This window comes from Miscanthus floridulus, chromosome 6 (assembly GCF_019320115.1).
Source record: "Miscanthus floridulus cultivar M001 chromosome 6, ASM1932011v1, whole genome shotgun sequence".
Taxonomy (NCBI): domain Eukaryota; kingdom Viridiplantae; phylum Streptophyta; class Magnoliopsida; order Poales; family Poaceae; genus Miscanthus; species Miscanthus floridulus.
The window spans coordinates 1,607,341-1,621,724 of NC_089585.1; the positions used below are offsets into that span (position 1 = coordinate 1,607,341).

General features: G+C 42.6%; 1 protein-coding gene and 1 pseudogene across 1 annotated transcript; both read right to left on the reverse strand.

The window, feature by feature from the left end:
• Positions 1-2,400: 2,400 nt before the first annotated feature.
• On the reverse strand, positions 2,401-4,210 carry LOC136457342 (cytochrome P450 71A1-like; annotated as a pseudogene).
• Positions 4,211-11,851: 7,641 nt separating this feature from the next.
• On the reverse strand, positions 11,852-14,082 carry LOC136457343 (cytochrome P450 71A1-like). The gene is made up of 2 exons (XM_066457374.1): positions 14,004-14,082; positions 11,852-12,246 (listed from the first exon to the last, which is right to left on the reverse strand). The coding sequence occupies exons 1-2, from the start codon at positions 14,080-14,082 to the stop codon at positions 11,852-11,854; spliced, it is 474 nt and encodes a 157-aa protein (XP_066313471.1).
• Positions 14,083-14,384: the final 302 nt, after the last annotated feature.

Consider the following 14,384-nt stretch of genomic DNA (forward strand, 5'->3'; position numbering starts at 1 on the left):
GACAAGATCAGCACAGAACTATTCTACACCTCCGCTGAAATTTGGCTTATGCTGATTTATTGTGAGAGAAAAACATTGTTCGTTCACTGAAAAATACTGCTGAAGTAGTGCTGTAGAACATGGCAACGGGTGGAAATTACTCAACTAAAAGTGCATTGATTGTACAATTCAGTGGTAGCTCATGAAATTAAATCTATGTCCAAAGAGCAAAAGCACAACCAGGGTGTAGGGTTTTCTCCTCGATGTTGATGCACTAGAAATTTCAGAAGAGTGGACGACCTAATGACCTGATTTGTAGGCTCTGTGTATCACAACTGAAAACCTCTACACATCTTTGCAAAGATTGCTCTTTCACCGAACAAGTCTGGGAAATCATCCTACCGTGGTTTGGTCTTCACCAACTTCTAAGTCATGACCTCTCAGGGTCCATTTACAAATGTTGGAGGAATGCAAGATGGACATCCAGAAAGATGAGCGGCGAGAATTCGATGGATTAATGGTTTACTTTTGGTAGAACATTTGGAAATAGCGCAACCGACGAATCTTTCAATATTCAGTCACACTACCCTTGCAACTGGCGTACATTATCAAGGAAGATGTACAACAATACAAGCTGGCTGGCTTTTAGGCAAGATGTGCCAACTTAACGTTGGAAACTCCTGCAGCTTTGGGTTTCAGGTGGTTGCAGACTTGCAGTATTAAAGTTCTTTTCATGAAGCTCTAAGTCTTGGACTCTTGGTGGATCGTGGCTGCTTGGAGCACCCCAATGTTAGCGGTAGCCTTTTTTCTCTCTATTTTCTTATTTTCTTTCCTTGCCTTGATGTGTGTGTGGTGTTTTGTTTCAGATTTCTATTAACTAAGCAAAACTCTTGTTGAGATTTTTTTTTAAAAAAATTACTTGTTCTAAAGGCAGTCTCAATGCTTGAAACTATGCACTGGTTTCCATAGCAGCCATGTTAGTAAAAAAATAATACATAGAAACTATCTCACACAGCGCGGGTGTCTTCACGTAATAAATAATATTGTTTTCCCTCTTTCTCTCCACAAACTCCATCTTCCTCCGACTCTATCTTCTCTTCTTCCTCAGGAACCAGAACAAGCAAAGCAGGTGAGAGGGGGAGGGGAGGCCGCTGGTCGCCGACGAGGCAAGGGGCGCGTTCGGTCTGCGCGACGGTGCGGCAAGCACTACCAGAATATGGAATTACCTTGGAGGCTAAGAATTTCCTTGAGTGCCAAAATAAAACCGACAAGGAAAGTGTATTTTTCTTGGTGGTGTTACTGAACTTTCAAAGAAATATATATTCCTTGGAGGTTGAGGTTACCCGCCAAGGAATATGGGTGTTTTCTTGGCGGTTTCTAATCCCCTCCAAGGAAATTACTCATTTTCTTGAGTGTAATTGCAAACAATCAAGGAAACTACTATTTCCTTTAGTGTTATTCTTAACCACCAAGGAAATACAGCCATTTTCTTGGGTGTTATTCTAAACCGTTAAGTAAATTATCATTTCCTTGGGGGTTATTGAATTTTCTTGGAGGTTGGTAGCCAAGGAAATGCTTATAAGTATTTCGGTGACTTCGACTGAAAAAACAATAATACCTTAAAGATGTCTAAAAATCCTAAATTTTGGCATGAGATCATAACATGGTTGTATTATCTTGCCATAAATTTTTCAAATCATATTAACAAAGTTGGACTATACATGATTTACAAATGGATAAATCTCTCACATATTTACATAACTATGTGAGAGATGTATGCATTTGCGAATAATGTATAATACCACTTTGTTTAAATCTTTTTATTTTTTTTATGCAAAGATTATACACCGAAACCATGTTGTCATGCAAGTTTGGAGATTTTTCTAACAAAGTTTCAATATTCTTACAATTATTTACTAGTAATTTGGAGAAATAACCATGAATTATTCCTAGTAGACAATTTTTTTTTGTTCTCGGTAATTGGACTGTCATGTTAGCATTTTGCTTAGGTGGCATCTCATTTAATAGGAATAGAGACCATCATTAATGTCCCATTAGGACCATCCAAAGTCCAGTTTGCTCACCCCGGCCAAATTAATCGGAAATTGAACCAACACCGTGTGTATCACCTTCGGGCCAACATTTTTTTTAAAAGAACTGTAGCGGATTGGGCCAACATTGGGCTGGGAGGCCACTCGCCTCCCGCTGCATGGTTGCTTAGGCCGCTGAAATTTTCTTTTTCCTTAATAAAATACGTGCAGTGTATGATCGCGAAAAAAGTCTGTAAGTCATCAAATACGTAGGTGTATAGTAAGAGCCATATATACGTAGAGTTAGAATGACTTACAAAGTTACAATTTAGAACGGAGAAACTCAGAATAACTTACCGTTTAGAACGGAATGAAGAAGTACTGAGGTCACTCATATCATATGTAAGAGCCATATATACAAGGTCGTCTTGAGCCGCACCGAAAGACCCTTGGGCTCGTCCATCTCCACCTTCGGCGGCCCGCTGGCCGGCAGCTCCCAGTCAAAGTGGTACAGTAGGCTCGCCAGCGCCAGCTCCATGGCCGGTGCGGCGAACCCGACACCGGGGCACCCTCTCCTCCCTGCGCCGAACGGCACGAACCTGAAGTCCTGCCCGGCCAGCAACTAGTCCGTCGTCTTGATGTCGTCGTCCGCGAACCGCTCCGGCAAGAACTCGTCCGCGCGATGGCCAGGCGTTGACGACGACGCGGGTGCGCGCCGGAACGTGGTAGCCGAGGAGCTCCATGTCCTCCATCGTCTAACGGGGCAGGAGGAGTGGCAGTGGCGCGTGCAGTCGGAGCGTCTCCTTGATCACGCGCCTGAGGTAGCGCAGCGGTGGTCCTTGATGACGACCAATGTTTTAAATCTCCGGCTATAGCTACCGCTATAGCTGTTTAAGAAAGATCAAGCTATTTGTATCTATGTACAACTTAGCCGCTATAGCCCGCTATATCCCCATTTAGCTCTGCTATAGTTGTTTTTGAGGTCATCCGCTAAAATGTCTTAGCCGGAGATTTAAAACACTAATGACGACGTCGTCGCCGCTGCCGGCGACGGCCGCTCGGATCTCGTCTTGGACCCTAAGCATCTCGTGTGGGTGGTTTAATGAGCTCCGCCATGGCCCACACCAGCGTGGTGTAGGTCGTGTCCGTGGCGGCGGCAAACAAGACCTGGACATGCATGCGTGTGTAGCAAAGATCGAACTGCATGTTATTACGATGCGATTCTTTTTTATATTCTTGATAATTAATTATGTCTACAAATTATGAGATGACGTACCAGGATATTCGACTTGATGGCTACGTTGTCAAACTTGACACCGCCGGCCTCCTCCTCCGCCTCGTTCACGTCCAGCAGCACGTCGACGAAGTCCCGGTGATCGTCTTCTTCCCGCCGCCAGTTGCCACGGCGCCTCTGGCGGTGGTCCGTGATGACCCGGTTGAGCAAGGCGCCCATCTCCTCGGACGTGCGCGCCGCCTTAGCGTCCAACCCCATCAGCGTGTCCACCCACGCCAGCCACGGCACGAACTCCCCCACGGTCACCGTCAGCTCCTCGAAGTCGGCGAACAGGTTCGCGAGCTTCTCACCCTCGCCGCCGTCGAGGCCGTAGCTCCCGTCGTCGCCGAACACGGCGCGGGAGATGACGCCGTTGGTGTAGGAGATAAGGATCGCGTTGAGGTTCACGGCGCCGGCGCCGCGGCCTCCGGCTCCGGCGCGGCGGACGCGGCCTCCCATCGCGGCGGCCTCCTGCTCCCGGGCGTGGCGAAAGGAGTGCACGCGGCGCTGGCTGAGGAGGTGGAGCACGCAGACGCGGCGAGCCTGTCGCCAGTGCTCGCCGTAGGGGGCGAAGGCCATGTCGCGGCCATAGGCGAGGCGCTCGGCCATGCGCACCCTGGGACGGCTCGCGTAGGCCAGGTCGCGGGTCTTCATCACCTCCTGCGCCGCGGCCGCCGAGGAGGCCACCACGGTGGGCACGCGGCCCAGGCGCAGGAGCATGACGGGGCTGCGACGCGGCCATTGATTGAAGCTTGCGGTGAGGCAGGGAGCCAAGAAAGGGAAGGTGGCCGACGACGGGAAGGCCCGGCGGCGAGGGAGGTAGACGCCGGGCATCTCCGCGGTTCTGAGACGGCTTCCTGATGGCGAACAGGAGCAGGAGGGAGAGGGCGGCAATGAGCACCAGTGCAAGGAACGGTGAGACGTCCATGTCTGTCAGGTGCACAGGCAGTGTACCCATTCGTGTGCACTGAAGGGACATCTATCTATTTAGTACTCCCTCTCTACGTTTTTGGTATATCTAGATACATAATTAACTTATATCTCGATACATATAAAAACTATGAATTTAGAAAAAGCCAAATGTACTACGGACGAGCAACAATACGGTGTGTATGCGTACGCAGTGTAGAAGTCCAATACGTCCTTTGTGATAGATAAAACAGATATCCAGACATATAATACAAATTCCACCGCTTGTCATATTCAGACATCATGATGCTACTACGAGCATCACCCGTTCTGGAAACTGGACATGGTCCTTATGAACAGCTGCCAAAATCACATGGGACAAATATGGAGTATGATGAACTGTACACTCCACACCAGAGTTTAAGCGACTCCAAAAGTCTTGAAAAATATCCTCGTGAAGTTGTTAGAGAAACAAAAAAAAAAAGGTGTCTTCAGATTCAAACCCAAGACTTTCTTAAACACATACAACACTTCACTACCATTGGACTATTTGTGAGTATATCGCAATCTTGTATTAAAAATATTTCTGTACTAAATGAACTCAAATATAAAGTTTCCAACTACAAAGTTTTAAATCTTGTTAAATACAACTTTGATATAAAACTTGTCTCAATCTGAGATTGTTTGAAATTTTTAAAAATTTGACTCTCAAACTATGTGAATTTAAAGCAAATATTTGACCGTATAAATAACTTCAAATAAAAAACTTATCAACAATAAACTTTTAGATCGGCCTGGCCACTGCAACTTTGGTATATACCATGTCAACATCGAGGTTGTTTGGAAATTGTAGATTTTAAAACTTCAAAATCTGAGAACTTAAAACAATATTATGAGATTCTAAACATTTTCAAATAAAAAAATTCTCAACTATTGAAGATGTAAATCACATTGAAAGCTACAATTTTGATATAAAGTTTGTCCTCATCCAAGTTAATATGAAAAATTTATGAATTATTTTTTAGATGTGACTATTTTAAAGAGGGACATCTTAAGATGTATGTCTTTGTTAATTGATTTATACATGTGGACCTTTAGAATGCCCATCTATGTTAATAGTGATTTTCAGAGGCGGACATTTTAAGATGTCATTTATGTTAATCGTTTTACAGATGTGGACGTCCTAAGGCGACAGTATCTATTAATCAACGATTACCAGAAGTCTCGAATAATAGAGGCAGACGCCTTAGGATGCCTGCAAGTGGGCATTTGCTTAGGGGACGCCTACCATTTACAGAGATGGTTCCTAGATGTGCACGTTTGTGTTAATTAGAGAGATTGTCTTTTAAAATCTTTTTTTTGTAGTAGTGACTCTAACTCCATGTTAGAGTGCCTACTCTTTAAAAACATTCTCTAGAGTCCTCTACACACACCACACCATCCTTCTTATAAATAGTGCCTGGGGCTTTAGGAAGGATATCTTGGCCAATTACTCCTTTCCTCATACTTTGGGTAGGTTCTTCTCTCTCCATTCAGGATAGGAACCCAGCTAGGTCGGGACAACTCTTGATATTTAGTTCTCTAAGGCAACCAAGGCACCCAGTCTACCCAATGATGAAAATATTTCACAATCATTGATATTAACCTTCTCCAACTTAGATAACCTTCTAAAAATACTCTATGCAGGAAGGTAACTAATAGTATTGCAGGTGATGATTGATAAGTCGGTAAATGCATTGTAATACCAACTACTTGAGACAAGACTGAGGGTCCAAGCGTTTGCACAACTCAAAGTGCAACTAAAATAGTTGCGTAGAAGAATCACCTGGTTGCTCAATGTACATGGTTGGTAGGTGACTTACTCTAGCAGCTGAAAAGTTAATGGCAAGTCAAATAACTTTGAAAGTGCATGACAATCTTTCACAACCAACGTTAAGAGGCAAGGTGGCATCCAATCTTCAAATTGTGTCATATCTTTAGTCTGGTTGTCTGGTTGTTGGTTTGCCTCAACTTGAGAAGCTGGACCAAATACATGTCTTAATGTATGGAAGGTAAACCCATTCCACACATATCCATCAAGTTTCAGGCACAACAAATTAGGAAGGTAACTATTCTCTATCCACCTAGGTGTATAACACCATTGCATCCACAGATTATCAACTACATGAGATCTTTGTGAGGAGCAATACTGTCATGTATCTCATAATCATAAATTTTGTTTATTCAGCAGAGCCTGCTTTAGCATGATTATGAACATTCTGAACATTCTCCAAACAAACTTTCTAAAGTTAGTTAAATCCCTCAGTTCTTTCCATCTGGTGCCCTCATTCTCCTCTATAGAAAACCCTCTCAACTCCTAAAGAGTGGTTAATCCCTGATAGAAAACCCACTCAACTCTTAGAGAGTAGTTAATTGCCTAGTGTGGCTAATCCATGATAAAGTATCCCCTAGAAGATCAACTTCCATAGCTTAGCAGGTCACCTAGACCATAGAAGCTCATTTTCTCCTTATAATTTACATTTTGGATTTTGATGACTTCTATTCCACATGGTGCAGCTCAAAAATTTCACAAAGACCAGATGCATCAATGCTTGATGCAAAGAGATAATGGAGATGTTTCAGCTCAGAAAATGCAATCTTCAAGGGAAAATAACTACTCCCATGTAGTCACAAAACCCACAAAAATTTGCTTTCCTTTATGAGCTTATTCAGATATATTTTGCAACTTTTGGTTTGTTGAAAACTTCTCCATTGTTATCGGATCTTATGACAAGTGTGCGCAGATGCAAATCTGTGTACTGAGATAAATCTTTAATGACTTCATAGTTAATTCTTTCATAAGCTAATGTATAGTGGTTGGAACACAACTATTGCCATTAGCAACTAAAATCCATAAAACTTCTTTGCCAGATAAATAGCGTGCCAGTTCATAGACTAAATTAGGCATTATATAATGATTTTTTAGAGGAGCAGCTATTATGAGGAGTGATTTTATTATGAGATGATCAAAATAATCTCTAGCTATAGCTTCCATGTTCAATACGTCCTTTACTCCTAAATTTCTTGGCCTTTGTGATATTATTCCTGAAGCCATCCACATATCAATAAGTTCTTAAATATTGAATTTGTGCTTTGGATGAAATAAGTTGTAATACCTAAAAAAATTGCACTTCTAGAGGAAGATTCAAATAGCTAAGACGAAGAACCTCTAGGACACATGGTATAGCAATGTCCTATAAAATTGTGGGTTTAGGAGCACTCACTGTGATCCATCTTACTTCATAGATGTTCTCCAAGTGTTGTTGCTATTAGTGGACAACTATTTAGCTTTTTTACAATCTCCTCACTCATGAGATGAAATCTTTGGGCATCATAAACATTGACCATTACAAATGCACATGATTTAAACACATCTAACATATGTTTGTTTCTTAAACCATCCAAGTACAGCTCTACGCAGTACTTTCTGTGTCTCTTTAGCACATATTCAATAGAAAGAATAACAGATTTCATCCTTGTGTAATCATAATTTGACTTCCAACATAAGATTCATACAAAGGATATAAAAACCGCTGCTACTTATGATGATCTTTCATTTCTTCCCATGTATCATCTAAAATTAGCAAAAAAAACCTTTTGGATACCAATAAACTTTTAAGCCTATTTTAAAGTACATATATGAATTCAGTAGCAGGTACCTATTTGGTGAGAGATTCTATAATCTTTTTCATCAATCTTAGAGGATCAAAATGCCTTGATACATGTATCAAACAATACTATCAAAATGGATCAACACCCTCTCATCATGGCATGCATATTGAGCCAGAGTAGTCTTTCCCACACCACCAACATCAGTTATTGCAATAGCAAGGACATCGTGATGAGCAAATAAACTGGTGGTTAGCCATTGGACTAATTATTCTTTTACAGCGTCTCTGCCAAACACCTTATCAATCACTAACCATTGACTAGTCTCATGTAATAACTTTTGGTCATAAAGAGAATCCTTGGACCTTTTCATGTAGCCCACATGAGAAAGAAAGTTTGCCACACCATTAGATACTAAATCTAACCCCCACCATTTAGCTCTTCAACCTAGATAGGAGCTAACTTTTTTGATATTTGAGGACTGAGGTGCAGCTTAATGAAAGGGGATGATGTAGCCAAGGTTTTTCTATAGACTTTCTTCAAATTATAAAACTCTAACTCATCTAAGGCATCATCAACCTTCTCCATACTTGTTAAGCCAAAGAAATTCATCTAGTGCATGTCTATCATCATCTAGCACAACATTCTAGTCAATTGCCTCAAGAATGGCTTGAAGTGTTGTTAGTTTTATAGTCAAGAGCTCATGTACCTTTGCCTTGTCTGGTGCTGATAGACAATGGTTCAGGGACTTCATTGTGAACTATCTAATGGATGAAGTGGTAGCTATTGTCCCAATTGCTTTCCCAACAATTTCACTAGCAAAAAGAACCTCCACTCTTTAAAGTTTCAATGCAGGAACACCACCAATTGTTTTAGGTGGACATCAGGCCAAAGCCAATCGATGGAACTATAGAATTCAAGACTTGCAAATAAAATCCAAAAGGTACCACATATGAGAAAATAAGAACCTGCTCATGAAATGTAAATAACAAGAAAGAGTAGCACAACATTACAACAGTACATATGAAATTCAAGTCATTATATTAGTAGTGAATTCCATTTTTATAGTACAAGTAGGGATTAGATAATCTTATAGGTGTGAGTTTGTGACAACGTGGACATTCCTTTGGTCTACGAAACTTGTTGAAGGATTGAATGGTGTTTTTGTCATGAAATACCAATATGAACACAACAAATCAACGAGGTAACAAATAATACAACCACTCAACCAGTACCCACATATCCTTTCTTTGGCTTCTCAATTATGGGCAATGCTTTCATTTCATTGAAAGTGCTACTGCGGAACAAGGCATAAAGGATATGTCTAACATCGCTCAATCACTATCACAGCAGAAGTAACTACAAAACAAATTGAGAATGAATTCAAGATCAAGGTAGGATCCTCGTCTACTTGGTGGTGGTTTGCATAGAAGATATCTAATAATAGGTATCAAATGAGGTTTCTCAATGCTAAAGTCATTGAGGACATTGCCTTTTTCACTGAAATGAGAATGAGATTTGTGCCCTCCATGGCATTTAAAGTGGAAAAAAGGAACCCTGATAATGGTTCTAAAGAAGCACTTGATTTTGACTCAACAGTACCCACATATCCTTTCTTTGGCTTCTCAACTATGGGCAACATCAAAATTGGTTGTCGGGATGTCACTAAAGTGCATGTCATTGTGGATGGTCTCTTAGACTTCCATTTCTATGATTACCAGTTCTAGAGAGAAGTGGTACAAGAAGGAAATACCAACCTTGTTGGAAACAAATGGATAAGGGCTGGAGGAGTTAAGCTTAAAGGAGACATTCCCTCTCCTAGAGAAACAAAGTTGGACAGTGCTAACAAGACCACAAGCATCTATGAGACATGACAGAGTAATATGACATGGTCTGGGAAAGGGAAGCAATTTGGGTAGGTGGACAATATTGTGCAAATGAAGGAAAACAAGGAAAATCTAAAAGTCGAAAGTGAAGATGAACAAATGTTAATAGAAGATTTAATTTAGCCTAGAAATGAAAACCTGATATTTGGTGACTTCAAAATATAGAGATAAAGAAATTGTGCTACATGCAATTTTTTTACAACTGCAACACTATTATAAGTGAATATAGCTCTAATCTTAGCAAATTCATATTTGACCCTCTAGCTGCCATTGAGGCTAATAATGCGCTCTATGCCAAGTTATATCTGGGTGGTGCACTAGCACCAGGCAAAGAAAACATATTTAGCACTAAGTATCTTATTTTGACCATATAAATTAGTTGAAATTAGACATGTTTCTATAGTGTTGTGAATAATGTGAACCACCATATATAGATTTTAAGCTACCTTTGCCCCTGTCCATAAAATGTTAATTCCTTTAAAGAATTAAAGCATACCTAAAAGGCAGCAGTAGTAAACCACAATTATTTTGAAAGACCACATCAGACCCTCGGAACAACTTAGCAAAATTTATGGGGATATCTAGGATAGCAAAACAAAACATAAATGAAAACTAAGCAAGCAGGACCTAGTTCTAGAGCCGAGATGACCATCCAACAAGCTGTTTAGATAACATGAACTTGCAGGTCCCAGCAACTTGCCCAAGTCCCCAGGGCATCAAACTCTAAAGGTGGTGGTACGCCATGATTCCTTGTCGCTTCGGTTCCATTGCTCTTACCTTGAGGAGGAGTTGTGGACTTGGAGAATTTTGGTGGACGCGTAGCGCAACGAACAACGAGTTAGGCGGCTGTGACTGGGGCAGAGCCGCAGAGGCCGCCACCGCCATAGTTGGATGGTTTGGAGCGAGTGGGACACTAGCAACATGAATGGGGTGGGTGCTTGTTTCTCTTTCTCCTCGTTATGCGATTGTGGCAGTGCCACACTAAAGTAGGAGGGTGGGGAGGGAGTCCAATTGGGCTAGCCACAATGAAATCCTAGGTCCATCGAGTGCCAGTGGGCCGTAGCCATTCTTCTCCATGAAAGAAAAAAAGGAAAAAATATATGTGACGAGAGGAGGTGTTTCACTAGAGTGGAGTTTGTTCATGAAAGCCAGAGGTCCAATGTTGACGCTCATACTCTAGCCAGAAGCTCAGTTAATTTGTCGTTAGAAGGCATGTTTGGTTCATCACTCCACCTGGTAGAGTTTTGTACTTCATACTCTGTTGAATAAAGAGATTGGCTTCTTCTAAAAAAACTATTGCATAAGTTTAAGCCGACCAGGGGCATTCGCCAAGGAGACCCTATTTCTCCTTATTTGTTCTTATTGGCAGCAGAGAGCGTTTCATGCGTGATAAAATCTCGAATCTAATTATTGAATCTCAAGGGAATCAAGGTGGCTCCCTCTGCCCCGAAGATAAATCACCTACTCTTCACGGGTGTTGCAAGATTATTGCCAAGCTTCTGGTTGGTGGGTTAACATGGACAAATCGTCTGAAATCTTTTGTGGATATGAATAGCAACTCTCATCCTCACACAAATCATTGAACATATTTTTCAGTAACGACCCCAAGCATCGTGTACTAATGATGATAAACTAGAACAATGCCAACAAGCGGGATGTCGTGCCCAAGTAATGTCATTATAGAGGTCACCATGCATTGTCGCCAGTTAGAATTGTACTCGATCGTTGACCTCCATCACTCGTCCTCGCCCCATTTTGCATGTAATTTTTTCATCTTTGAAGAGAGTGCCAGCATAAGAAGAGATTAGGTAGAAATAACTCTTTTTTTAAGAGACGACTAGTATTTTTAGCCGTCTGTAAATCATATTTCAAGAAATGGCTAAAAGAACAGGCCATCCCTACCGAGAAAATTGCCAAGGGCAATTCATAAGTTGTGCTCCAAGGAGACTACATTTGTAAAGGCACTTCTTAATCGTTCACTCATCTTTGAAAACCGTTTAGTGTAAATCTTGTAGAATAGAATTATTCACGTTTTTGCAATTTAACATCGCACATCATGCTATACAATTACACAACCAAAAATAACGCACATATGTTTTGATCCTACTACCAAAGACATGATGATCTTATTGAGGATACCATGGCTTAGCAACCAAACGTAGGATCGCCTTAAGCCTTACGGATAGCCCGTTTAGCTCCTCCATCTCCACCTTTGACGCCCTGCCGGCTGGCAGCGCCGGGTCAAAGTGGTACAGTAAGCTCGCCAGAGCTAGTTCCATGGCTGGCGCGGTGAAACCGACCCCAGGACATCCTCTCCTCCCGGCGCCGAATGGCACGAACCTAAAGTCCTGTCCAAGCAAGTAGCCTGTCTCGCCGTCGTTCGCGAACCGCTCCGGCACAAACTCGTCGACGCGCTCCAACATCGTAGGGTCCCGTGCGATCGCCCAGGCGTTGACGATGACGCGGGTGTGCGTCGGAACATGGTAGCCTAGCAGCTTCACATAAGAATTGAACTTCATAGCTTAGAGTGACCATAATTCAAGATTCAAGAATAACATATGTTTTGGACAAATGATTCTTCATGGTTGCTTGGTTCTTCAATGTTGTGCCAAAGCATGCTCACTTATCCATCACATGTGTACCTTGGCGAAAGACCTTTGCTTTCCCTTCCCTACTCGTATGGTTCTTAGTAGCCAAGGGAATGCCAACCCTTCACCTTCTTGCTATCTTAAGTCACATACAGGTCCATATCACAATAAGCATTCATCTAAATTCCACGTCGTCAAGAATTTGATCTTTGCTTCCCTATTGACTTCGTATCAATATAGTGATCAAGCAAGCTCCAGATTGTCTTTCCTTAAGAAAGTTCTTATCTTCTTGAAAGATAGCCCTTTTCTCTTGATCAAATATACCACTTATAATAAAACCAAACAAGAATCCTTCACAATTTCTACTCATGCCGCCAGTGGCGGAGCCAGAATCACAATCAAAGGGGGGCCAAATTGGTCAGATTGATCATAGTTTTGTGGTCGATCAGCTAGTACCTGTTAAAGATAGATGAAACAACTACTGATTTATATGCGCACTTTGCAAAGAAGGTAACCTTAGAATATCTAGCTCTCCAAATGGATAGTTTAGACTTGCAATTATATACATATATGGAGTAAACCTTAATTAATCTTGGATAGCAAGGGTGGGGGCGGAGGCCAGTATGGCCTGCACTTGGCTCCACCAGTGCATGCCACCACGTGCCACTGGAACACCGTGCTGAGCTACCACAAAAAACCATCCTAGGGCCATAGATCTGCTTGAGAGAACGATGGATCCATGCATGGGGCCGCGGATCCAATCGCCAGAGCATTAGAAGATCCTACAAGACTGCTGGAATAAGGCATTGTGCCACCCGCATGACACGTTTGTGCAGCCAGACGAGGAACACCCTACCACCACCTTCCTTATGGGTGCTTAACCTCCAGTCCCCAACTTGGGCAAAGGCAAGGAGAAGAGAGGTGAGGGGGAATATGCCCGGTGGCGGCTCGATGAGACACCCCCGTGACGCTTATGGGAGAGACACAGGGGGAAAGTGGCAAAAACAAAATGGTATTTTGGACTTCTTGCTAGCAAAAGATGGAGAGTGGAGCTGGCACACCAAAGTACGCACAAGATATAGAGAAGATGCTAGAGGATGAAAAGATATAGAGAGACTGGTTTTTATTTAAATTGTTCTCCGAATAATAATTTAGAAAGTGGGTATAAGAAAAAATATTGGATGCTAATAGTTTGGTTGGCATTTGTGGTTGGTGTTTTTTCAACTTGACACTGCTAGAAACAGAAAACTGGAATTTTCCTGACATTTGTGGTTGGTGTGTTTTCAACCAATTTCTAGAAATACCCTTAATCCATGTGTGGAGTGGTGGAATTGGTTTGCAATTGCAATTCCACACCAAGTCACTCCAACATACATGGATTGAGGTGGATACATGGACATCCAAACAAGACTTGAGGGTTTTTTTTATCTCGGTCACGCAAAAGGTTTGCGTGTCTTTGTATTAAGATAAATGAAAAGTTCAATACAACATGCCTTAATGGCACCCTAGGTGGTCCGAATAGATATATAAGGATGCTCGGACCCTCCCTAGTGTATTGAAAGCTATGCTGTTACATTGGGAACTGATCAACCTGAATTGCGCCGTCTGCTAGGAGGCTATGCCCGAGCTGTCGAGCAGCGGCGACGCTGTTTGCGCGGACCCATGTCACCGTCCGGTGGGAACAACTCACGTAGCGCCTGCATATTACCAAGGTTCCCGCCGAAGACTTCATCATACGCCTTCAAAGCTGAGGTCGAAGGAGACGCCATCCCGCAGGATAGTCCCAGGTGCTTCAAGACAAGGTGCTCACCTCATTTGGACAATGGGATATGTGATAAGCTCTGCGCCGCTATCCACCGGCTCCTCTTGGGGAGTACGGGTGGTGTACGTCTGCCATGGGCCGTGACATCGGGCAGCTCCAGAAGTGGTGGCGGCCTCGGCTTTGTGATTCGCTCAGTGAAGCGCTTCAGGCGTCCGTCGGTAGAGGTCGGGGATGGAGTGCGGTTGACATCATCCGTGGTAGCCACCACCGTCTTATCGCCCAGGGTGGCTGCCCCAACCAGCGCTGGGT

Bases quoted from the DNA above. Each gene is read 5' to 3' on its own strand.
- LOC136457343 (XM_066457374.1), bottom strand. From the start codon at position 14,082: ATGGCGTCTCCTTCGACCTCAGCTTTGAAGGCGTATGATGAAGTCTTC. The intron at 12,247-14,003 runs GTGAGTTGTTCC...GGTCACTCTAAG, and splicing joins TGGTAATATGCAGGCGCTAC to CTATGAAGTTCAATTCTTAT.